The 27,317-nt window shown below is 39.9% G+C and overlaps 1 protein-coding gene across 3 annotated transcripts in view; it reads left to right on the forward strand.

Annotated features, from left to right (window-relative positions):
• The first annotated feature begins 2,683 nt into the window (after positions 1-2,683).
• The window catches only part of SPICE1 (spindle and centriole associated protein 1), a 57,039-nt gene continuing 32,405 nt past the window's right edge, over positions 2,684-27,317 (forward strand). For 2 of the 3 annotated variants that reach the window (XM_036445716.2, XM_045583986.1), the window contains exons 1-6: positions 2,684-2,781; positions 8,213-8,311; positions 10,930-10,977; positions 14,388-14,531; positions 20,345-20,447; positions 21,251-21,357. In XM_036445716.2, the coding sequence (XP_036301609.1) occupies positions 8,213-8,311; positions 10,930-10,977; positions 14,388-14,531; positions 20,345-20,447; positions 21,251-21,357 (501 nt within the window). In that variant the 5' untranslated portion in view covers positions 2,684-2,781. The remainder of the gene's footprint in view (positions 2,782-8,212; positions 8,312-10,929; positions 10,978-14,387; positions 14,532-20,344; positions 20,448-21,250; positions 21,358-27,317) is intronic. The other variant, XM_045583985.1, reaches the window with a different exon arrangement.

Below are 27,317 nucleotides of genomic sequence, written 5' to 3' on the forward strand. Positions count from 1 at the left end.
GTGGAGATGCTGCTGGCCCTGTTGGGCCCCAATGAGAGTGGGACAACAGGATGATGGAGCAGGTCAGCGGGCAATGCCAGGCCAAGGCATGGTGCCACGTGGGGCTATGGGGCTGGGAGGTTGTAGGCGTGAGCTGGGACTGTGAGCATAAGGGCGCAAGCTGAGGTCTGATCCCCACATGCCACCCTGAGGGATTCCACCTGTGCAGGAATTCATGCACTGGGCCCCTAGTGTTATATATTTACCTTGTAGCTATTTCCATTGGTTTTCATTGTATAGATCCAGATTCCCTTCTGATATCATTTTCCTTCTTCTTGAAGTACCTACTTTAACATTTCTCATAGTGAGGGTTTGCAGATGATAAAATCTATCAGTTGTATGTGGAATCATTTTTACTTCATCCTTATTTAAAAATATTTTTGACAGATATTCCCTAGCTGGTTTGGTTCAGTGGATAGAGCGTCAGCCACAGACTAAAGGGTCCTGAGTTTAATCCAGTTAAAAGCAAGTGCTTCGGTTACAGATTCAATCCCTGGGTTTGGTCCAGGCATGTGCAGGAGGCATCCAATTCATGTGTCTCTCTCACATTGATGTTTCTCTTTGTCTCTCCCCCTCTCTTCTACTCTCTCTCTCTTTCTTTCTCTCTCTCTCTTTCTCTCAAAAAAAAAAAAAAAGTCAATGGAAAAATATCCTTGGGTGAGAATTAATAACAATAACAAATACATAGTTTTGACAGCTATAGAATGATAGGTTGATAGGTTTCTTTTTCTCTCAATACATTTAATATATGCTACTGTCTTCTTCATTGTAACGTTCCTAATGAGAAATATGATGTTATTCTTAGTTTTGTTCCAATGTAATGGTTTTACTCTCTGTTTTTAAGACTTTTTTCTTTATCATTGGTTCTAAGCAATTTGATTATTATGTGTGTATATTATGTGCTGTTGAGTTGGCCCCAACTCTTGGTGACCAGATGTATGAGTGATGTCCACAATGTCTTGTTCTCCACAATGCTACTCAGCTCCTGTAGACCTGTGCCTATGGCTTCTTTTATGGAGTCAATCCATCTCATACTTGACTTCATGTTGTGATCATCGTTTCCTACTGCCTTTTAGATTGTTATATACCTTGATGTAATGTTCTTTGAGTTTCTTGTGTTTGGGCTCTATTGAGTTTCTAGAAAGCAAGTTTGTGGATAAAGATACTGTTAAGAGATTGACTTAGTGATGGGAGTTTATAGAAATTTTCTTCAGATTGATTCAATGTTGTCAGTGGAGTAGGAAGCAAGGTTACTGGCTGAGACTGAATATAGAGGAAGAGATTTGGGGCATGAGAGAAGGTATAAAGTTGTCATTTAGGAGGTAAGGAGAATCCATGGAGCAGGGAACTATAATACAGTCTTCACATTTACGGTTATTAAAATTTTGGAGGCATCTTGGAGGGCTTAACTAAAATTTTAATAACCATAAATATGAAGTCTGCTTGGTTCGTTGTTTTTCTCCTTCCAGTTTCAGCTGCAAGGGTGCAGATGTTACAGTAATCCAAAGGGGGCCAGGGAGTTGAGAATGTATGCTGGGAAATGATTATACTGATTGATCACTGGATATATCTACATCAAACTTCCTTAAACAGGGTGGAAGCTATTAGAAGGCAGTTTCTTGTTTTCTTTTATTTTTTGTTTTTGCATCTAGATGTTGAATATGTATTTGCCATTCCATGTATGGGTGTGTGTTAGCAGTAGAAAACCAGGAGTTAAAGGAAGTTGTCTTTTGGAGCATATTAACTCTGTTTTTAATGACTGCTTTGTAAAGTCCTTCTCCTCACCTACACAGCTCTGCCTGTCCTGGCTCCAGATGATTAGGGCAGGTACCTCATACCAAGCTCTCACTGTTCTTTGAACTCCAAGTATAATGGACTTCCCCTAATTTTTGCATTTGTCACACACATTTGCATACGTGGCTCCCTCTGCTTTTCAGCTTTCTGAGAATTAAAATATTCCTATAAACTTAGTATTTACTTAGCATGCCTACTTCTTAGCACTTGTCAGTTTCAATTTTACATTTGTGTCATTGATAGCTGTTTGCTATTATGCTGTAAGCTTCCTGTGAACAGGGCCTTGCCTGTTTTTAGGCCCTGCTGAACTTAGCGTGGTCTCTGGCACATTGGTAATAAACATTTATAAATAAGTAGAGGTGAGCCCTAACCGGTTTTGGCTCAGAGGATAGAGCATCAGCCTGCTTACTCAAGGGTCTCAGGTTTAATTCCAGTCAAGGGCATGTACCTTGGTTGCAGGCACATACCAAGTAGGGGGTGTGCAGGAGGCAGCTGGCAGATGATTCTCTCTTATGGGTGTTTCTAACTCTCTATCCCTCTCCCTTCCCCTGTAAAAAATCAATAAAATATATTTAAAAAATAAATAGTGGTGAAAGCAAGTACGTAAGTACGTGTGATATGTGAATCTTGATGTGGACAGCATCCTCTGCCTTTTAGAGAATTCACAAGAAACTTGCTAATGCTACAAGCCAACCTCCAAAGCCTGGCCTGGAACCGTGTGGAGAGTATTTGGGACAAAGGTAGGGCTCACATCTACCTCTTCATCCCACAGTCCCTGTGGGAGGCGCCTGCGTACTGGCCTCGCCGGATGTACGCAGGGGAGCAGGGCGGGGCTTCCGTAACCTAGGCAACAATCCGGAAGCGGCGGGCCAAGTTTCCCTGTGGCGGGCCGGGCGGTTCTGGTGCCTGAAGTTTTGGGTCGTGGGGAGCAGCAGCCGGATCGGCCAGGCAGGTGGAAGGGCCGGGGCGGAGGCCTGCCGGCGTCAGCCCCACCGAGTCGTAGGGACCCCGCTACCGTGGTGGCGCCTTTCCGTTCCCTGGGGACCCCGGCGCCTGGGTGGAGGACCCTTTCGGCTGAAAGCGCACCCGCGACGCTGCGTGTTTGGGGAGAGTTTGTGCGTTTCTGGATGTGGGTCCGAGTGGGGCTGTGTCTGGGTTTGGGTCCGAGTGGGGCTGTGCCTGGCGCGTTCCCTTCCTGAGCCCCCTGAGTGCGCGCGCTCCGCTTTAATGCACCGAGCGAGAAATTGGGGGGACCCTGCTGTGGCTCCCCTGGAGCTTACCGTCAGGCGGGAGAGTCATCGCCCGGCGATGGGCTGGTCAGGAAAGGGTTAACCAGGAGGGGCCGATGGAATGGGTTTTGGGGACCGAGTGGGCGTTAACCCCCTGGAGAAGGAGGATGAAAGTTTGAAGGGTGATCCCATCAGGGCGTACAGAAATGGGTAGAACTTGATGTGAAAGCGAGAGCTTTTGTTTTAGGGTGTGTGGGAGGTTTGAGAGGAGATAAAACTGGAAGGGTCAGCCTGGCCGCCCTGGGAGGAAGCGGTGGGGTGGGGTGGGCTGGGGAGAGGATCTGGGTGCCGAGCTGAGCTGAATTCCTCTCTGCAGGGAGGGTTGGGGGAGGCGAGGCATTGGAGCTGTCCTCTGGTCTTTGGGTGGTATCGGTTGAGGGGACAGTGTTTGGAAAGATGTCTTGTTTTCCCTTGATCAGTTTCCCACCAGCCAGAGTGGGTTTGCTAAATCTCATCATAATACTCTTTGCTTAAAACCCTCCAGCGGCTTCCTGGATGTCTTTAGGGACAATGTTCCAGTTGCTGTGGCGCTCAAGGCCCCTGCTCTGGTCTCGGCCTTTCTTTACATTGTCTTTCTAGCCTTTCATCATGGAAAATCTTTGTTGGTAAAACCGAACTTCTCACACCCTTTGTTGATTTCAGAGGAGAAAGGAGAGGGAGAGATAGAAACATCGATGATAGTGATTGATTGGCTGCCTCCTGCATGATCCCCTCTGGGGATGGAGCCAGCAATTCAGGCATGTGCCCTTGACTGAATTCTAACCTGGGACCCTTCAGTCCGCAGGCTGGCGTTCTATCCACTGAGCCAAACCAGCTAGGGCCTTCTCACACCCTTTGTAAACGCCCCGCTTCCCCAGCTTCTCTCTCTTCTAACCTTTATTCATACTTTAGCTCTCAGCTTAAAAACATTTTTGGGGGAATTCGAGGGAAGAGACAGGCTTTTCTTACTACACAGAGTGAGGTATTTCCACGACGCTGAATTTACTTGGTACAATTCTCTTTTATTACAATTAGTCACTTAATTGTGGTCTGAGAAACTCGAAGCTCTGTGAGGGTGCAGACTACTCTAGTTTCTTGCAGTTTCTGTACCTGGCTCTTGCATGTTTCTTCAAAATATTTGTTGAAATAACATGTGGATGATGAAGTGAGTGAGCAACTTAGGGAAAGGAAGGTCAATTAGGAGACATAAGGAGAGTCCAGACAAAATCATATAGTAGAGATGAGGAGGAGGGGACAAAGAAGGAAGGTATTTCAGGGAAAGAATAAATCCTGGTATCTGATTGCCTGTGTGACACGAAGAGAAGGTGATGCTAATGCTTTAAACTGAAACAACTAGAGGGATATTAATTCTGTAGATTCAGCATTTATTGAGCAAGCCAATCAGATATCAAGAACTAGGGATTGGCAGTGTGTGTGTTGTGGGGAGTAAGCTGTATTTGGACCCTATTGTATCTCAGATACTTGGAAGATGTGTACAAAAGGCAGTTGGAAATGAACACTGGTGTTTTTTGGAAAGGTGTGAATTCTTGATTTGTGATTTGTGTTATTTCATTTCACTGTGTGTGTGTGTGTGTGTGTGTGTGTGTGTGTGTGTGTGCGCGCCCAGGGTATTCATAACTGTGCCGAGGGGAGTGGGAGAGATCAGTGGGGGAAGATGTGAACTCAGCTCCCTGGGAGCCAGCACCTCCTCAGGCTTGTTTACTATCGTATCTCAGTGTCCTGCCAGGGCCTGGTATGTGGGAGACTCTCAAAAACAGTGACAGGATGAGGAGAGATGGTCTCCAGTGGGGAGACAAGAGGACTGAGATAGAACTGGGTGAAGATCTTTGATTAGGTGGTATGTGAGGAGGGGCCAATGGAGCCTGCAAAGAAAGAGAGAAAAGAATCGCAGAGAAACCAGGAGAAGGAATTGTGGGAGCCACGGGAGGGGGGCGTCTTCAGGAGAGGGAGTCTGTAGAACTGGAAAGGCCTGAGAAATGGGACCAATGATTTTAGCAATTAGGAAGGGTCCAATGTTTTCAGTAATTAGGAAGCTATTGGTATTTTAGATTTTCTAGGCTGTGCTAATTATTTGACTCCTTAGCACCACAAAGTCTGTTCCTTGGTTGAGAAAAATGTGGTCACCATTATTGGTGATGCTCAATAAGACATTTTTTTTCAGTGCAAAGATGGTCCCTGTGTTTCAAAAGTTTGAAGTGTAGCCCCAACTGGTTTGGCTCAGTGGATAGAGCGTCGGCCTGCGGACTCAAGGGTCCCAGGTTCAATTCCGGTCAGGGGCATGAACCTTGGTTGTGGGCACATCCCCAGTAGGGGTTGTGCAGGAGGCAGCTGATGGATGTTTCTCTCTCATCAGTGTTTCTAACTCTCTATCCCTCTCCCTTCCTCTCTGTAAAAAATCAATAAAATATATATATATTTTAAAAAGTTTGAAGTGTAACTGGAGCTCAGTGAATGGAAGTGCTGACATATGTCTCTCTTCATGAAGGCTGGTGAAAGGAAGTCCAGAGGGGGGATGGCTTGGTTACACCTTCGTGATTTTACCAGACAGCGGCTGGGATTTAGAGTTGGCCAGTATGCTAGTTTTCTGTGCTGTATAACAAATGGCCACAAACTTAGTGGCTTACAACAGTCTTCATGTATTATCTCACAGCTTCTGTGGGCCAGCGGTTTGCACGTGGTTTAACTGGAGACTAGGGTCTCAAAGTTGTGATTAAAGTGTTGGTGGTCTGCACGCTCCTCTGGAGGCTCAGCTTGGGAAAAAGCTGCTGCCAGGTTCACCCCACTCAGGCTGTTGGCAGAATTCATTTCCCTGTGGCTGTGTGACTGAAGGTCTCGGCTTCTTATTACCTTCCTGCTGGAGGCTGCCACGGTTCTTGGAATTTCCTGCTCCGGGCCATTTTCTTAGGCCAGCAGGGAAAGACTCTTTTGCTCTTTCTCCTAAGACAGAGTGTAAAACAGGGGTTGCCAAAAGCAGGTTTACAGTAGTAAGTATGAGTTTATTCTGTATTATTATTAGTTATTGTATTCTTTTCCATACAAACAACTGTAATTCCAATTTTTCCACATTCTTGCCAATGCTTGTTATTTCCATCTTTTTTAAAACCATTCTACCAGGTGTGAGTTCTCATTTTGCTAATGACTAATTATGTTGGACATCTTTTCATGTACATATTGACCATTTGTATTGACCATTTGTAATATCTCCTTTGGAGAAATATCTATTCAAATCTCTTAGCCATTTAAAAAATTGATTATTTGTTTTTATTGTTGAATTCTAAGAGTTCTTTATATATTCTGAATACATCTTCCTTATGAGATTTATGATTTGCAAATATTTCTTCCACTCTTTTTACTTCCTTGATGATGTCCTTTGAAGTACAACAGTTTTTAATTTTGATATAGTCCAATTAATTTTTTTCTTAGTTGCTTAGTAGTGTCAAATTTAAAAAATGTATATATTTTATTGATATTTTCAGAGAGGAAGGGAGAGGGATAGTTAGAAACATCGATGAGGCAGAAACATCAATAAGTTACCTTCTGTACACTCTCTACTGGGGATGTGCCAGCAACCAAGGTACATGCCCTCAACCAGAATCTAACCTAGGACCCTTCAGTCTACAGGCCAACACTCTATCCACTGAACCAAACCGGTCAGGGCAGTAGTGTCAAATCTAAGAAACTATTCCTTAATTTAAGATTCATGAAGATTTGAACTTATACTTTCTTCTAGGTGTTTTGTACTTTTGCTAGTAGCTTTTACATTTAAGTCTGTGGTCCATTTTAAGTAATTTTTGTATATGTTGTGAGGTATGGGTTCTACTTCATTTTTTTTTTTTTTTTAATGAAGTTATCCAGTTGTTCCATCACTGTTTACTGAAAAGATTGTTCTTTCCCCATTGAATTGTTTCTTGGGACGCTTGTTGAATATAAACTGATCATAAATATAAGGGTTTGTTTTGACTTCTGTTTCATTCTATATCATTTTAAATTAGTATTTATGGCTCTGGCACTTATTTCCTTCATAGGTGGTTAACTCTCTGTCATTTACATAACTAGTACTCTTATCTTTAAAATGAGTAATAAATACTTCATGGAATTATTGTGAGAATTAAAGGAGATAATATGTGGGAAGAGCTTAGAACAGTGCCTGGGTTGTAGAAGATACTCAATGTGTTAGCTATTACTATCATTACCACCATCGCTGTTATAATGATCACCATGATCATATCATCACTAGCACCATCATAAAACTTAAGTGTTATTTTCTAAGTTGTATGTGATTTATTTTCGGGGTTCAGGTGGAAAGTTCTATAATTATTTAGGTGTATAAAGAAGTTCTAGAATGGAAGTTGTGTTGCTTTTTAAAGTGTGTGTATATATATATATATATATATATATATATATATATATTTTTTTTTTTTTTTTTTTTTTTGCTAGTGTTCAGGGACTGTGAGTCTTTTTAAATTTTTAAATAATGTTTAGTCCAGTGTCCTTAGTATTGCTATTTTAAGAATACTGAGCAATGTTGACCATTTCCAAATTCTAGTTTAGATTAATCACCCCCATTTAGTATTATAGAAATGGTATCATAATTGATTTGTTCTCTAAAATTTTGCCACCTTTATTTATACTAAGCACATCTGTATCTAATAGTGATTTGAGTATTAGAGTGCTTAAAAAAAGAAATCCTTCTCTCTTTTGCCCTCCTCCTCTTGCATTCATACTGTTAGCGTGACTGACATTTTCTATATTAATTGTGAATTTATATAACTGATGACAAACCTTATTACTATCTATCTAGCACTCTGCTTTAAGTCAAAATTTCTAGAGGTTTTTTTTTTATTAAGCAAATAGATATAAGCTATTGCTTTGAAATTCTTTTTATCATAGCTAACTATTACAGTTTCTATTAATTGTGCAGTAAAAGGACCAAGTTTTTTGGTAGTGTGTTCCTTTCATTATGCTTAAAATTTTCTTCTGATGTTTTAAAAGTTATTTTCCTAGATCTGTTCCCCCTCCACCTCCTCTAGTGATGCTTAATTACTAGTTTCTCTTGTATAATAAGAATTTGACATGATTATTGCTCCTAGATGTCATTTGTTCGAGTGAACCGTTTCAGCCCCCGGGGAGGAGGAAGGAAAGCGCTGAAAGTGAAGAAGAAGATAGCGGCAGTGAAGCAAGAATGGGATGTAAGTCTCTTTTGCAGCCTGGTACTTGGGTGTGGATGATGAGACTTTAGGTGCCTTTGCTTCCTGTTGTGGAGATTAAGTAGTCAGGGACTGGTTTGGAAATCAGGGATTCTTTTAGACTTGGAATCTTCTGGGTTATGAACAACCATTCTAGCCAGTTATCCTGGGCAAACTGGTGGACTTTGGAAGTGGGACATTGCTTACATTGCTTTGTTGCAATCTGATTGGCTATAAAATATTTTTATAAGGGTGTGATTCTAAGGTAATAAAACTGATGAAAAGGAAAAAAAAATGCACACTTTAATATAAATATTGTCCTCTTCAGAGTAGCTGCTTTGGGAAGTTCACTTTTTATTCTAACATGCTACTATTGTTGAAAACATAATTGAAACCCATCATGTGATATTGCATCAGAACTTTTCTCATTTACTTTTTATTATCTTCAGTGCTGGAAAAATATGATTTTTGAAGGTAGACTGAACTTGAACGCCATTTGGAGTGAATTTTAAATGGAGGAGGAGAGATAAACTGAATAATACTGTTTTGATAAAAACAGATGTTTTTTGAAATGGCTTGTAAATTAGATTTAAAGGCAATTTTAAAAGAAAATTGTTTTAAGCTGCAGGAGTATTAATGAAATTATATTTTCTCCCACGAGTACTAATTCCAAGCATATCACTTACTTATACGCCTTAATTCTATTATGTTTATTAAAAACAATTATCATGATCTTGAATCAATATGAAAGGAATAATAGTTTCAGTATAGAAAAGGCTTGAGCTAAATATAAATTACAGCCGAAAATTTAAGTCTTTAAATACATCAACAGCTATTTCACCAGACTTAGTTCTCTATAGTTCTCTTAAGAGTAAAACTCGCCTGTATGACAAGATAGCTGAAGTCATCGTGGAAAGGCCCAGAGTGCAGGACTACTCTTTACAGCTGTCCAGTTTCACAGGGTTGACGCTTTATCCACTGAACCAAGCTAGCTAGGGCAAGAAAGACTTTTTGGTCCCAGGAATTTGAGTTCATTTTCAGATATTAAAACCTAGTACAGTCCTAGTAGGTTTGGCTTAGTGGATAGAGCATCAGCCTGCACACCAAAAGGTCCCAGGTTTGATTCCAGACAAGGGCACATGCCTTGGTTGCAGGCTCTTCCCCGGCCGGGGTCCTGATTGGGGCGCATGCAGGAGGCAACCAATTGATGTGTTCTGTCGCATTGATGTTTCTCTCTGTATTTCCCTCTCTCTGGAAATCAATGGGAAAATATCCTCAGGCGAGGATTAAAAAAAAATAAATAAATCAAAATCCCAAAAAATCAAAAACCCAGTACATATGTCCAAAGACACCCAAACAATATTTGTTAATAGTTATAATATAACTTTCTGAAGAATGTGAAAAAGATATGGTAGGAAGTTTGAATAACAAAACTAGCATTTTATTTCAATTTAAATAAATACATTTCTTTTATATATTATGTAGAAATATACAATAATTTTATTTCACTTTAAAATAAAAATTTTATCTTGCTAAAATGTGATGACCAAACCCCTTAACTCTTCAGAGAAAGGTTTCTTGGAGAGTAGCATGCTTAATTAAATAAATTAAATACATTAAAGTTTTTTTAATTTTTAATTTTTATTTTTTTTACTGAATATAATCTGTAATTTTGAAAAAACAACAACCAGGCAACCGCGGCCAGTCAGGCTCTCCGGACCGGGTTTTCCCTAATGGTCCTGGGGATCCCGGACGAATTCCCCCATATGTTACGCCCAGACTTTGTGATCCCCAAGGACCACCAGGGAGCCAAGTCCGATGCAATAAACAAAAGAGCCTTCACCATGCTAGCATGTGCTCCTCCCACCCACGCCGGCAGCATGGCGGAAGAGCTAAAGTTTTTTTAAAAAAAAAATACATATTTTTATTGATTTCAGAGATGAAGGGAGAGGGAGGGAGGAAGAGAAAGAGGAGGAGGGAGGGAGGGTGAGAGAGAGAGAGAGAAACAGAGAGAAAGAAACATCAGTGATCAGAATCATTGATTGGCTGCTTTCTGCACACCCTACACTGAGGATTGAGCCCGAAACCTGGTCATGTGCCCCATCTGGGAATTGAATCGTGACCTCCTGGTTCATGGATTGATGCTCAACCACTGAGCTACACTAGCTGGGTAAAATGTACTCTTTTAACTGAGATCCATCTGGCATGTAAAAAAAGGAAAATCAGTGTCATAAAAAAAAGAAACTAAAACTGATTTCAAATATTTTTTAACCTAGTCTAAAGAATAAACTTTAAAATCCTATTATTAAAAAATCCAGTAAATACTAATATATACATATATACATATACATATACATATATACATATATATAATACATATATTTCTTTATTGATTTCAGAGAGGAAGAGGGGAGAGAGAATCATTGATCAGCTGCCTCCTGCACACCCCCTACTAGGAATTGAGCCCGCAACCCAGGCATGTGCCCTTAGCTGGAATCGAACCTGGGACCCTTCAGTCCACAGGCTGATGTTCTATCCACTGAGCTAAACTGGCTAGGGCAATACTAATATTTTATAGGAAACATTTTTTTTTCTTTAAAGAATGTTTATCTTTTTTACAGAATACTGTGAATGATCTAACAGTTCATCGGGCAACTCCTGAAGATCTGGTAAGTTTAATATCAAAAGTTAATATTTGTTTAGTGTTTTATTTGATATTTGGTTTCTAACCTTCAGAATAGGAGCCAGAGGTACTTCCCAGAAGTTGTTATATTTATCTTGCTTATGTCTATATAAAATCAAGAAGCATATCTTCTGGACTTCCTGATTTTAACTAAGAATATCAATTACCATATATTAGAATTTTCCTAGTTAGATTTCTCTAGCCTAGTATTGCCCTGTATATATCTATCACCTTTTCCTATCTATAGATATCTTCCGCATTATTTACGATTACTTCCCTGTACAAACATACTGGTCTAGTCAGTGTAGTAGACCATAACAAGCCATTTATATTTCTATATTTGGGTCCCAATTCTGTTTTCCTTACTTGGTACAGTTTCCCTATTTTCTTCTCTATCTGCCCAAATCTTTCTTTGTTACCTTATGCTAGTTCAAGTCTTATTTATTTTTTTTAAGTTTCTACTTTAAATGTAGTTTTTAAAAAATAATTCACATACCATAAAATCCAGCCTCTTAAAGTGTACAGTTTATTGCTTTTTTAGTATATTCATAGAATTATGCAACCATCATTACTTCCTAATTATAGAACATTTTCTTCACTCAACAAAAGAAACTCTCTACCCATTAGCAGTCATTTCCTATGCACTCCCCACACCTTCTCCATAAATCCTTGGCTTCAACTAGTCTACTTTATGTCCTATGGATTTGACTATTCTGGACATTTGAGTTGTTGCCACTTTTTGAGCATTATGAATAATGCTGCTGTGAACATTCATGTAAAGTTTTTGTGTGAAAATAAGTTCTCAGTTCTCTTGGGTATATACCTGTGAGCAGAATTGCTGCATATTATGATACCTGTATTACTTAACTTTCTGAGGACCTTCTAAACTATCTTCCAAAGTGTTTGTAATTTATAGTCTCACTAGCCTTTATGAGGGTTCCAATTTCTTTACATCACTTGTCAACTTGTTATTGTCATCTTTTTGGTTTTCATTCTCCTAGTGGGTATAAAATATAATCTCCTTGTGGTTTTGGTTTGCATTTCCTAAATGACTAATAATGTGAATAGTTGAATATCTTTTCATGTGCTTATTAGTCATGATTGGCCATGGTATCTTTGGAGTAATGTCTATTCCAATCTTTTAGTCATTTTATTTTTATTTTTTCCATCACCATAATCTCCTCTATTCCCTCTTCCACTTTAAAAATTGAATTATTTGTGTTTTTAGTGTTGAGTTTTAAGAGCCTTTTTTAATATATTCTAGATACAAGTTCCTTATGAGAGAAATGATTTCAAATTTTTTTTTTCATTCTTTTGGTCATCTTTTCACTTTCTTGATAATGTCCTTTGAAGCACAAAAGATTTTAATTTTGATTGAGTGCAATTTATCTAATTTTTCTTTTGTTACTTGTGCTTTCAGTGTCATATCTAAAAAACCATTATCTAGCCCAAAGTTCGCAAAGATTAACTCATATTTTCTTCTTTTTTTCGTTGTTTAAAATTTTTTTAAATTGAATTTATTGAGATGACATTGGTTAATAACATTATATAGGTTTCAGGTGTAACAGTTCTATAGTACATCACCTGTCTATTGTATTGTGTGTTTACCACCCAAAGTCAAGTCTTTTCCATCACCATTTATCTCCCCTTTCCCTTCTTCTGCCTTCCTTCCCCCACCCCTTTCCCTTTGGTAATCACATATGTTTTATAGTTTTGGCTCTTATTTTTAGGTGTTTGATCCATTTTTATTTAAAATTTGCATATAGTGTGAGGTAGAGGTCTAGCTTCATTCTTTTGCAAATGGATATCCAGTTTTCCAAGCACCATTTGTTAAAAAGTCTATTTTATCCTTATTGAATTTTCTTAGTACCCTTGTTGAACATCAATTATCCATAATATAAGGGCTTACTTTGGACTCTCAATTCCATTTCAGTGATCTGTATGTCTATCCTTATGCCAGTACCACACTCTCTTGATTTTTATAGCTTTGTGGTAAGTTTGAAGTCCTACTTCTTGAAGCTGCCCAACATTTGATATATTTTCTGAACTGTTATACTTATTACTTACATAAGGAATTGAGTATAACCTGTCTAATGTATATACCCAATTTCCCTGGGAAGAGTATTAGTGCTTTTGAAGAGTAGAAAACATAGTAGCTCATTAAATATTCATTGAGGATAATGATGCTCAATTGATTAATATTTTTTAATTGTGAAAAATTTCAAACTCATGTGATAGTGCAGACAAAATTATAAAGAGCTCCCGTATAACATTCACCCAGATATAATATTAATAAAATTTTACATAATGGCTTCATTTATCATTTCCTTTTGTAAAATTGCTGAAGCATTCTATTTTTTAAATCTTTATTGATGAAAATATTACAGATATTCCCCTTTTCTCCCACATTGGTCCTCTCCACCCGGTTTCCACCCTGCCTTTTCCATCCTATTTCTGTGTCCATAGGTAATGCATATATGCATATAAGACCTTTGATTAATCTCAGTCAGTGTGTAATTGTACATACTGTACATGTACATACATATGTAACTGAAAAGTTTAATAAAACAATTCTTTATTATGTATGATGTGTCTTTTTTAAAATATTTTTTATTGATTTTTTACAGAGAGGAAGGGAGAGAGATAGAGAGCTAGAAACGTCGATGAGAGAGAAACATCGACCAGCTACCTCTTGCACACCCCCTACCGGGGATGTGCCCGCAATCAACGTACATGCCCCTGACTGGAATCGAACCTGGGACCTTTCAGTCCGCAGACCAACGCTCTACCGCTGAGCCAAACCGGTTTCGGCGGTATGATGTGTCTTAATAGTCTCTATTCTGTATTCTATTTTATTTAAAATGTGTTAGTTTTGACCCACTAGTTGATTTAAAAAAATATATATATTTTATTGATTTTTCACAGAGAGGAAGAGAGAGGGATAGAGAGTTAAAAACATCGATGAGAGAGAAACATCGACCAGCTGCCTCTTGCACACCCCCTACCAGGGATGTGCCTGCAACCAAGGTACATGCCTTTGACCAGAATTGAACCCAGGATCTTTCAGACCTCAGGCCGACGCTCTATCCACTGAGCCAAACCGGTCCCGGTCCACTAGTTGATTTTTACCACTTTCAAATGAGTCTTAGCATGCAGTTTGAAAAGCACTAGTTTAGGAATTAGAAATTAATATACTTTCTATTTTGTCTTTTATCTAGGGCTAGCACTTCTATATACAGAAGACTGTGAAAAGTTTGGCTGTGAATATATATAAATATACCTATGTTAAGTCAGAAAAAAATGAAAAAATGATGAAGTATATTAGATGGTCATACCACCTAAATAGGCACCTTCTTTGTTCCTGAAATATTATTTTATATGCTTTTTTCTATATAGATACGCCGACATGAAATACACAAATCAAAGAATAGAGCATTGGTACACTGGGAACTCCAAGAAAAAGCTTTGAAGAGAAAATGGAAGAAGCAGAAACCGGAAATTTCTAATCTTGAGAAAAGGAGATTATCTATCATGAAGGAGGTAATGCTAAACTGCAATATCTTCGAAAGAGAAGAAAGATAAATAGGTTTCTCTCTTTTTCTCCAAATTTCATTCACATTGGAGAGACTAGTAATTACTGTGTCCTTACATGATACATGTGAACTTTGAAGACAGCAGAATGACAATTTCATCTCTGCAACTCTCTTGTGGGAATCATACCTAGAAAATTATTAACTTCTCAGTCTAAATTTTCTCATCTTGTCTCATTGTATTGTTAGGAGATTTCTACAGTGATCAGCACAGTCCTTGGCAAGTGATTAGTGCCTTAATTTATGTACTAATAGCCCTTATTATATATACTAGTGCCTTATTATATATTTATTATATATACATGAATCCTTGAGCCAGTAGCTCGCTGCTGTCCTCCAGTAGCTCTCAGCCTACTGTCCCACCCTCCTGTAGCTCTTCCCACCCTCCCTCAGCTTGCTGCCCTGCCCCCTCCTGTAGCTCTCTACCGCCTGCTTGTAGCTGGCTGCCCCACCTTCCTGCTAATTTGTGATCTGGTGAAGCATAATGACTATTTGCATATTACATCTTTATTACATAGGATAAGCTGCCATAATTCTTTTTCTTAATTTACATGCAGTGCTGTTAGATTACTTTGCAAAAAATGTGTGCTTGTCCAACAGGTTAGTAAGCCACTTGTCTTTGCTTAATTTTTGCTAGATGTAAGGTGTTTGGATAAGGAATCAGATGTGTCAGAATAAACAATATGAGAAATAAGAGGAAACTATAGCAAAAAAATCCCTTTTACTTGGGCTGAAATCATTGTGAAAAAATGTGCTCCCTTGTAGTGTTTCATGTTCTGTGTTAAGCAGATGGCACTTAGCTCTCCGGGTGATCTTTCACTGCAGCTTTAAGCCACACTCTTCTGAGGAGCTCAATAGGTTTCATAGTGAAATACAAGAGTCTTGTTTTTCATAAGACTGATTTTATAAGTCATCAGGAAGAATTATATCTCCCAAATAAATGTTCACATGAGTTTATTAAAAGAACACTAGATTAAGAGAGATGGGGTCTTTACAGATAAGTAACTTTTGGTGATCTTGGACAAGTCATTTACATTTATTATTATTTTTTTAAATATATTTTATTGATTTTTTTTTTTTTTTTTTTTTTTTACAGAGAGGAAGGGAAAAGGATAGTTAGAAACATTGATGAGAGAGAAACATTGATCAGCTGCCTCCTGCACACTCCCCCACTGGGGATGTGCCCGCAACCAAGGTACATACCCTTGGCCGGAATCAAACCTGGGACCCTTGAGTCCGCAGGCCAAACCTCTATCCATTGAGCCAAACCCGTTTTGGCAAGTCAACGTACATTTAAATGTGTGTTAATTCTTAATAAGAGGCCTAAGGACACACATCTGGCCAGGCAAAAAGGCAGCCCCTTTGAGGTGACTCTGAGCTTTTGTTTCTCCTTCCTGGTTGCTCCTGCTCAGGTCCTGAATATCCTTCCCTTCCTCTCTCCCTCCTTCTCTCCCTTTCTTCCTTTCTTTCTGATGTGGTCGGAGTAGGGGTTGAAAGAAGAGTGGCGAGAGAGGACGAGTGAAGGTTTTCTGTCTTCTTTCTGTAGTGCCACATCCTCAAGCCCTTGTCTGCTGTTTCTCAACCCTGATTCACATTAGAAGCAGTCAGGGTTGAGAACTCCCATTTAAAAAAGAACTATATCTGGACCCAGGTGTATCTATACTCAGATGTTCTAAGTGAGTCTGGGATGTCCCACGTAGGTGTGTTTTAGAGTGTTTCTATGTAGTTTTAATATGCTGTCAGGGTTGAGAACCTCTGCTGTTAGTGGGATTTAGGTATTATACCTTAGAGGTTATTCCATGTTGGTACTGAGAATCCTATCTTTTCTTTTTCATGGCCAGCTAGTATACAGTTATACCACACTTTATTTATCCAGTACTTTATTGGTCGACATTTAGGTTGTTAGAGTATGTTAGAGTATGCTTATTTTCAGCTTCTGGAAAAACAAAAGATCTCAAAATAGAGTGATTTAAACAAAATCTGTTTCTCATTAAACTGTTCAGAGGTAAGTGGTGGTTAGGGGCCTCTGCCTGAATTTTATATGTTCTTCATTATATAACTTCCATCTCTGAGTGCAAAATGGTTGTCTCAGTTTCCTTCAGCTGTGTCCCAGCCAGCAGGAAACAGGAAAGAGAGTGCATGCTACTCCTTTTACATACAAGCCAGAAGTTCTGGCTGATATCCTACTAAAGACCTGGTGCACAAATTTGTGTATCAGTGGGGTCCCTCAGCCTGGTCTGTGGGACTGGGCCAAAACCTTCTTCCCAAAGGGTCCTTGGATTGCTAGAAGGTGCAGCCAGGCCAGGGGACCCCACTGTGATTGGGACCAGGGAGGGATGCAGGAGGTTAGCCAGCCAAGGAAGGACTGCAGAAGGGCTCCAGGACGTGTCCTGCCTGCTCAGTCCTGATCTGCCAGACCCCACCAGCAAGCTAACCTACCAATTGGAGCATCTGCCCTACATCATAGCAACTGGTCGATTGTCTGCCCCCTGGTGGTCAGTGCACATCATAGCCAGCAGTTGAGTGGCCTTAGTATATCATTAGCATATTACGCTTTGATTGGTTGAACGGCAGACCAGATGACCAGACACTTAGCACATTAAGCTTTTATTATATAAATTCATCACATCACCATTCCCACCTGTAAGAATGGTTGGGAAATATAGCTACTGTGTTCCCTGAAAATAAGTCATCCTCCGAAAATAAGACCTACTTACAGGTTTCCTTCTGAGTGAAATATAAGGCATCCCCTGAAAATAAGGCCCCTCTAGGCTAAACATGAGAGATTTGGTCCACTGATTCTGAAAGAAATGGAGTCACAAGAAATTCACCAGGAAATTCAGGAATTGGATTGTTATGATGATGTTCCAGAAGATGATGATATGATTGTCATTGAATAAATGAGTAAATTCTTGATACTGTAGGATTCACAGTTTGTCTAGTTTGTGTTGACAACTACAGTACTATCGTACCATATACAGGTAATAAATTTCCTTTATTTTCATTTAACAATAAATGTGTACCGTATTCTTCTTCATGGAAAAATAAGATATCCCCTGAAAATAAGACCTAGTGCATCTTTGGGAGCAAAAATTAATATAAGACACTGTCTTATTTTCGGGGAAACAGGGTATATACTTAGCTAAAACTTGGGAGTTCTGCTGTTAAAGGGAAATGGAAAGAAAGGATATTAATAGGTAAGTAGGAGTGTCTACCACCTACAGATCATTTCCAGCCTTGCCCAGTATAAATAATTTAATGAAAGACCTCGAATATGTTTTGGGGTACATATATATTTGTAGGATAAATTCTTAAAAGTGGAATTGATGAGTCAAAAGATACACTCATCTGTTTTTTCAATGTTGTTAACTTTGTAACATCTGTGTATACTTGCTTAAATGGCTAACTAGGGGTAGATATTTAGTGCATGGGATAATATAATTTAAGTTGTAAATATCCTCAAATATTTCTAGAGTGGTGTATTGGCTTTGAGTGTGTCCAATCCTTGTAACACTCCGATGGGGTGCGGGAGGTGGTCATGTTGTCACTGGATGTCGAGCCTGGAGTGAGATTGCCTGAGGGCAGTGTGTGGGTTCTTGACTTTGTGCAGGAAAGATTTCACAACACAAGTCCAGGTGATTTGGAGAGTATGTTTATTAAAACTGGGGATAGGGAAAACAAAGGAAGGACTTGAGGCGGAAGAAGCAGCAGGAGAGCCTAAGTGGTGCTCTCCTTTGGGTCCTAGAAACGTTAGGGGAAACAAGTGAGCCACGGCGGGGCCGCTGTTGGCTTACTGGAAAGTCAGAGGAAAAGGGGATCTCAGAGACGGCTCAGGAGGTAAGCCTGGGACTAGCTACTGTTGCCTGCTGCTCCCCTGATTGCTAGTCTTGTGGGGATTCTTAGAGGAAATAAGAAGTTCATGCCTGAAAACTGGCATCGGGCTCTAGGGAGAGCCTGTGCTGGTATCCATTGTCTTGATTTTATCTCTCTTTTGTGGGTGAGAATCTTAGGGGACGGTTTCAGCAGACTATTCATCAGCGTTTCAGGTATGTTTTAAATATGCCGATGCATCAAAATGAGCATATAGGGGAGTTGGGGATTATTTTTTGATCGGCTTCACTGTTTTACTTTTATCTTAGGTTTGTCTGGCTTTAATGTTTTTTTGTTATTTGTTTCCCCGACTTCATCCTTCCTTGGATTTGACTGGCACAAATGGCATTAACTGGGTCACGGTCCTCTATCTCCCTGACCAAGGTGATTTAAGCTATGTGTTTTCTGGTTAGAGAGGAAAGTGTCCTTGGTTAGGGATGATAAGGTCTTACGATGCACTAGCTGTCTGCAAGGGGTTGAAATTGTTTGGCCTTGTTTAGTTATCTTGTCTCAGATTCCCCATTCCACTTGCTCAGGAATTTTCCTATCTTCTTACTATCCTGCCTTAATATCTTCATTGACACATCAAGAAACTGAGGTTAAATAGGTCAGGTTTTACTTAGTATCTTTTGACTGGGCCTAGGGTCCCAGTCTTCCGGCTCAAAAAGTGCTGTATGTCTTAATACCATTCCAAACCTTACTCTTTGTGGAAAGAACAAATCCAGGACTGTATTTTTGCCAGCTGAGCCATATCAGGGAATTAGGGAAAAAAGAAAGAATGTGACTTATATTAATTTTCTCTATTTCCTAAGGTAGTAACTGAGGTCATATTATACACTTGTGTTCATGATTTTAGCAGGGGTGGGGGACCTTTTTCCTGTCAACAGCCATTTGGATATTTATAACATCATTTGTGAGCCATACAGAATTATCAACTTAAAAATTAGCTTGCTATATTTGGTCAGATATTTAATTAACTCACCCCTAATGCCTTGGCAAGGCCAGACCAAATGATTTCTTGGGCCTTATATGGCCTGCAGGCCGGATGTCCCCCAGCCCTGGCCTAGTGAAGTTCTGGTAAGAGCATTTGTGACTAGCTCTCCTATAGATTTGAGCCAGGGCTGGAAACTGGACAGTTTCTAATTTTAAGACTCCTTTTAACTTAGAAATGCCCTCTGATGGTGATGGTAGAGTTGACCTGCTTTTGCTTTAGCTTGTGTCCTTGCTTGTAATTATGTGGAAAGTGCATTATCAGGGGCACTACTATAATGGTATTTTTAATGTTCTCATCTCTCCAAGATAAAAACCCAAATTGTTTATAAAAACAGGAGCTTCATGTGTTTGTTTAACACCCTAAAACTCATATTTGTTTTTTAAGTTGTGGGTTATGAAATCACTTTATTGATTGAAACCGCCAAATTTATGGCTCAGAGATTCATACATTTAAGTTTGTGGCTCAAAGATTCTTATCTTTAATCAATGTTTTTCAAACTGGATCATTATTTGTTAATGGATAATTAAACCAATTTAGTGGATTATTGTATAATCATCATTTAAAAAAATAGAACAGAAACTAAAAAGAAGTGGTTTCCAAAGAATAAGATTAAAAACACTTTTGTTGGGTGTATATGTTATATATTTGCATTTACATGTATGTATTTGATCACAATTTAATAGTGTATTTCTCAGGATTGCAGACAAGTATTTGAAATCCACTAATTATTATAATAGCCCCATCTACTGGTACTTAAGGATATCACCACTGAAGGATTTTAGTAGGACTGATGGTTATTTTTATGCTTTGTGCCTTTGTATGGACTTTTCCTTTGTGATTTGATAAGTATATTGATAAATATATTCTGAATAATAATATTTATCAATATGTATATGTAGATTCTTTCTGATCAATACCAGATGCAGGATGCATTGGAGAAATCTGATAATTTGATGGCTGCAACCAAAGATCTGTTTGTTGATTTTCCTCGTAGACGCACAGGTAAAATATTCAATTCAAACAAAAGCTCCTTTTTATTTTTATTTATAGGCACAAAAGGCTATTTGGAAGAATTTAAAATATTTTTTTCAGGCATTATATTATAGGTATTTTAGAGTGGATAGCATATAAGAATTATTAGGTATATATTCATTATAATTTGTTTGCTTTTTACTGGTAATCTTAACTATTACAAATTATTCAACTAAGGAGAAATAAAGTGTTATTATCTATTAAAATATTTTGGGATGCAGTGTATAAGATTTTATAATTTAAAATAGGACTTGATTTGTAGTTTATTAATATTAAATTATCATATAATTGAAGTATCTGTTTATATGTAAATTGAGTAAAACTTAATTTGAAATCTAAAGCAACTTGTCTCTCTCTGAGAGGAACTTCCCGTCTCCTAATTCAGTATTATTCATAATGAGTATATAATCCACTTTTTAATTTTAATCCCTAAAAATAAATAATTAGTTTTTAGTTTAAGGTTTGAATCCTGGCTCAGCCAGTTATCAATGTGGCTCTGGTCCAGTTGTTTCGGGTTTTTGAGTTTCAGTTTATTTATCTGTAAAATAATAGTAATAGCAACAACCTCATAGCATTTTGTTAGGGTAAAATTATTTAATATATGTAAAAGCTCTTAGAACTATGCCTGGAATATAGTAAGTACTCTATAAGAGTGAGCTGTTGTTGTCTTCAAAGATTTTCATATCCTGATACAAACCTATGGCAGTGTATAGTGCTTATGAAATTACTTTAGTGAAATGAAACAAAGTCATCACAGCATTTTCCTTCTGCAGGGTTTCCGAATGTAACAGTGGCTCCTGATTCCTCTCAAGGGCCCATCGTGCTAAATCAAGACCCCGTCACCCAGGCCATCCTTGGCGACTCTGTTGTGGAGCCTCAGGTAATGTGCTCTGCTTACAGCCAAATGCTCACGCCGAAATTAAGTTTAAGTTGATGTAGGTATCATGGTAAGCATTTCAAAAGCTTAAATGCCAACAAATACCAAGATGTGGCTGCTGGAATTGTTCTTAATGATATTGTACCTTCTGTGAGTATAGTGTTTGTACTAACCAAGATAGGGCTGGATAAATAGTACCTAATACATATTGAGCATTTACCTAGTAGGTAGGCACTATTATCCTCAGTTAGCAGATTAAAAAAAACTGAGGCTCAGAAAATTTCTAAGTGACTTGTCCAAGATCACATAGGTAATTAGCATCAGAGATGACATTCAAATCTAGACTGCCTAGCTCCATAAGACTGCTGCCACCATCTGCCAGTATGGAAACAGCAAGGAGTCTTCCGCTTTGAAGTCAGGTGGTTCTGTGTTCATATTTTGCTACTTACTAGGTGTTTGATCTTGAATTAATTTAAAAAAAAATATATTTTATTGATTTTGTACAGAGAGGAAGGGAGAGGGATAGTTAGAAACATCGATGAGAGAGAGTCATCGATCAGCTGCCTCTTGCACACCCCCTACTGGGGATATGCCCGCAACCAAAGTACATGCCCTTGACCGGAATCGAACCTGGGACCTTTCAGTCCCCAAGCCAACGCTCTATCCATTGAGCGTTTGGCTTGAATTAATTTCTTAAGGTATCTGAGTTGGCTTAGAGTGTTTTGTTAAATAGAATATACCTGCTATAGTTGTTTCTTCTAATGTATTAGTATGTTTAAAAAGTAGCTACCCAGGAAATTTGGCATTTATTGACTAGTTACATGGGACAATTGTAGTGTAGCAGTAAAACATTAACTAGCTGTATCCTAATGTAATTAGAACTCATAATTAATAAAAATGGTTAGAATTTTGAGATAGTAAACATTCTAAAAAATATATATTTTATTGATTTTTTTACAGAGAGGAAGGGAGAGGGATAGAGAGCTAGAAATATCGATGAAAGAGAAACATCGACCAGCTGCCTCTTGCACAATCCCCACCAGGGATGTGCCGGCAACCAAGGTACATGCCCTTGACCGGAATCGAACCCAGGACCTTTCAGTCTGCAGACCGACGCTCTACCACTGAGCCAAACCGGTTTCGGCTGTAGTAAACATTTTTAAAAAGTCCATTAAGCCCTGGCCAATGTGGCTTAGTTGGTTGGGTGTCATCCCATGCACCAAAAAGTCACTGGTTTGATTCCCTGTCAGGGTCCATTGCCTAGGTTGTGGGTTCAATCTCTGGTAGTGGGCATGTAGGAGGCAGTGTTTAATGTTTCTCTTTCACATTCATATTTTCTCTCTAACATCACTTAAAACATTTTTAAAAGCCCATGAAGAACTTAATACTAAAATAAAACTCTGGCCCAGCTCGTGTGGCTCAGTGGTTGAGTGTTGACCTATGAACCAGGAGGTCATGGCTTGATTCCCGGTCAGGGCATATGCCCGGGGTTGCGGGCTCAATCCCCAGTGTGGGGTGTGTAGGAGGCAGCCGATTAATGATTTTCTCTAATCATTTGATGTCTCTCTCTCTCTCTCTCCCTCCCTCCCTCCCTCCCTCCCTCCTCCCCACCCTTCCTTCCTCTCTGAAATCATCTATTAATATATATATAAAGAGCCAGGGTCCATAATATCCAAAATGACTGGAGGCTCAACTGAACGCCAGGCTGTGTGCGCAGCAGGCTTGGGTGGGAGGGGACTTGTGGCAGTGGGGAGCGGGGAGGGAGGGCAGCCTGTACTTCCCACATGGCTGGGGCAGCTGTGAGTGCTCCTGATGGTCCACAGGCGCTGCTTCAGCTCAGCCTGCAGGCTCCGCTTGGCCCGTTCACAGAAGCCACCTCCACGCCACACCCCCACTTCCATCAGTCGAGGCGCCCTCCCCGAGCTGTTTCCTGGAAGATCCCACCCTCAGAGCGCCTGGCTCTCGAGGAGGCAGGTGGCACCGCAGGCAACATTTGGTGGCCATTATTCTGCCTACCACAGTATGAATCAGAAAGAATAAAGTGAAAAGGGACAAGGGCAACAAACATTAAAATCTGGAAGGCAGATGAGTGTGGTCCGTGCTTTAGCAGCCTGAGGACATTGCCCCTGAAGTAAACCCTAAGCCAGGAGTGAGAAAAGCGAAGGGGGCACCAGGGGTTACCCCACAAAACCCCCAAAGGCACCCATGTTAATGAACTAAGTACCCCTGGAAGTGGGAGCAAAGCTGGGGCCAAAAACAGGAGGACTGGTCTACAAAGGGCTCCAGTCCTCAGATATCCTTCTCCACTCCACACAGCTGGGCAGTTGTCTCGCCCCAACAAAGACAGAAGGTTCATCGTCCTGAGAGGATAAAACAGGGTCTCTGAACCCAGGACACAGCAGGTCAGCTGGGAGGGCGGCCCTGTGACCCACCAGCAGCTAATTTGACTGCTCCATCCCGAATGCGGAAAGCTCACCTCACGTCCCATCACCTGGGGCCCCCTCCCCTCTGGCTCCAGAAGTCAGGGGTAAACTCTCCAGACAGGCACTCCAGAATTTATTCTCTTCAATCTCTGACTGTATAAACAACAAGTACTTTGTTACTGTTGTTTCATTTCCTGTTTACTTTCATTTTATTATATTCTCCCTACATACTGCTTTCTTCAAATCGTTTTTTTCCAGAGTCCAACTCACCAAGAAAAGAAGACCTAAATAGATTGGCATCAGAGATTTCCCAACAAAACAGCCCAACACCAACTTTCTGTATTGAGCCTCTGAGACAACCAGCCCTCATACTCCCCGCCTTCCCCCCCCACACACACACATAGGACTAGTCAGCAGATTGCTTTTATAAACTGTTTTTTATATTCTTTAAACAATTACAGGAAAATGCAAAGGTATTAAGTGGTCAGTATAATGGCTCTTGACAATTGTATGCACATGCGCAAACCATACTTCACTTAAGATATGGCTCATTTCCATCTCCCCAGAAAGTTTCATCATGCCTCAGTCAACACCTCCCCCACCACAGAGGCAACCATTATGCTATTCAATCTCTTAGGCATGAGCAGATAACCAGGGGTCATCAGTATTTGAGAAAAACCTCTAATATAACAAAAACAAATAGAATTTTGAGGAAACAATATGCAGGGGGGAAGAACTTAAAACTATTATTACTACATTCAGACTTAGGAAAATATATGGCACATGTGAAATAAAAATTAGATGTTGTTTTTGGGAAAAACACTTTGAGAATGAATAAAACAAAACAAAGAAGTTCTTAGACTTAGATAATATCCTAGCAGAAATGCAGACTTACTTAAAAGGGGGCAGCAGCCCTGACTGGTGTGGCTCAGTTGGTTAGGCATTGTACCCTGAACCAGGGGGTGCCGGATTCCCTGTTAGGGCACATGTCCCGGTTGTGGGCTAATTGATTTTCTCCCCTCCCCTCCCCCCCCATTCTCTTTCTCTCTCTCTCTCTCTCTCTCTAAAAATCAATAAACTATTCTTTAAAATAATAAAATAAAATAAAATAAAATGGGCCAGCAAACTATAGCCTGCAGGCCAAATCCAGCTCTGTCTGCTTTTAAATAAAGTTTTATTGGAACACAGCTATACCCATTTGGGTTTAATCTTTATTGTTGAGAATATTACAATGTCTCCTTTTTTTTCCCTTCCTTGCTCCCTCCACCCTGTTCCTGTCCTGTCCCAGGCCTTCACCACCGTATTGTCTGTGTCCATAGGTAATACATATCTTAATAATAAAAGGCTAATATACAAATGGTTGTTATGTGCGATCAGCAGGAGGCTTCGTCCCCTGCCCAGTGGGTCTTGATGGGGGATGTGAGGCTGTGTCCTGCATCCCCCGCTTGCCCAGCGGAGCTTGATGGGGGTGGGGCAGGCCGGGTCTGGATCTCATACAGTTTTGAGGCATGCGTGGGTGGGTGGGGACTTGACTCTGGTTCTCACAGTGAACCCTAGACTCTGACAGGAGGAAGATTTTCATATACATTTTACTAATTTTCTTTCATCTCTGACACTTCTGTTATAGAGAAAGGACAAATAGAAATATTAAAATATTTCCTCTAATTAATTCCCGTTTAATGTGCATGAATTTTGTGCACTGGGTCACTAGTTAAAGATATAATATAAAAGAATAAAATAAAATAAAATAAAACTTCTGCCCAGCCATTGTGGCTCAGAGGTTGAGTGTCGACCTATGAACCAAGAGGTCATGATTTGATTCCCTATCAGGTACATGCCTGGGTTGTGGGCTCAATCTCCAATGGGGCCGGGGGAGGTGAAATATGAAAGAGGCAGCTGGTCAATGATTCTTTCTCATCATTGATGTTTCAGTCTCCCTTTCCTTCTCTGAAACCAATTAAGATATATTTAAAAAATAAATAAAACTTATGAATGACTTTGATGCATGAAGATTCTTGCAAGAATGGGCCTTCTTCTCCTGGCTGCCAGCGCTTCACTCGCTTGGCCTAGAGTAGGGGTGTCGAACTCAATCAGAGAAGGGGCCAAAATCTAAAATCCAGCCTAAATCGCGGGCCGAATGGTTTACTGAACAGTCATAAACTGTCATTGTGATGGAAACGCAGCGGAGTACAGTGATGACAGCGCGGTGCGGGCCACATTGCAAGGCCTGGCGGGACGGATTTGGCCCGCGGGCCTTGTGTTTGACACATGTGGCCTAGAGCCTCCTTTTCGCCTTCCCAAGCATTCATAGGCCCAGAGAGGCTGGGGCGGTGCGGAACGCTGGCCTCATTGCCATGGTAACTATACAAGCATCCCACACCTGGCTGCTTGATGCCTGTGTATGCAAATTAACCTGCTATCTTTGTTGGGTTAATTTGCATACTCCTGATTGGCTGGGGGGTGTCGCAAAGCTACGGTCAATTTGAATTTTACTCTTTTATTTGTGTAGATTAGGACTCAGTAACTGTTTAATGCAATTTCCTCCTTATTCATATCTTCTATGAGAAAAGAGAATCATAAATTAGAGGGATGATCCTAGGGAATTACAAAGTCTGGAATGATTAAAGACTTGTAAAGTATACTGTTTTCTTACAAAGGCAGTTCAATAGAATGTTACATATATTTTAAATAACCAAAACCTATTAGTATGTCCCTAGGTAAAAAACATTTATATTTTGGCACTTATTAAAACGATAGCTTTCAGATAATTGTGGACTCTATCGTGGTGCTGGAGAATTGTCAAGAGCTGAGGTTAGAGAGATAGGATGGAGCTAGGTTATGAAATTAGGAGTAGAGCTACTAAAGCAGGGGTGGGGAACGTCTGGCCTGAGGGCTGTATAAATCTCTCAGAATATTTGGTTTGGCCTGGCCAAGGCATTAGAGGTGATTTAATGAAATGTTTGGCCAAATATAGCAGGCCAGTTTTTAAGCTGATAATTTTGTATGGCCCGAGAATGATTTTATAAATATCCAAATGGCCCTTGGCAGGAAAAACGTTGCCCACCTCTGCACTAAAGGATGTTGAGACAGACATGATGAAATTGGCTAGAGTGTGGAAGATGGATTGGGAGGGACAAAACTGGCGAGAGGATCTGGTTAGAAGACTCAGGTTGGAGTCTTAGTGAGAAGTGTGGGGACCTGCCCCAAAGCAGTGGCAGTAGGGAAGAAGATAGAAGGGAAGAGGGGTGGGTTGTGAGAGTAAAAAGGGGCGGAATTGACAGGGTTGGGTGCTGATTGGATGTGACAAATGAGAAACACAAATAATTCCTAGTTCTTGCTTGAGCATCTGAATGAATGGTGATGCTGTGTATGGTCTTAGGTAATCTGGCAGGAATGACAGGAGAGGCTTAGGAGGATGAGCTGTTTTAAAGCTGTTGAGTATGTGTGTGCAGGATGATTTACCAGTGAAATCTTTTAGGCATTTAAGCAGTTGGATGTAAATGTCCAGGGCTCAAGAAAGATAAAAGAATTGCAAATGAA

This window comes from Pipistrellus kuhlii, unplaced genomic scaffold (assembly GCF_014108245.1).
Source record: "Pipistrellus kuhlii isolate mPipKuh1 unplaced genomic scaffold, mPipKuh1.p scaffold_m20_p_2, whole genome shotgun sequence".
NCBI classification, from domain to species: Eukaryota; Metazoa; Chordata; class Mammalia; order Chiroptera; family Vespertilionidae; genus Pipistrellus; species Pipistrellus kuhlii.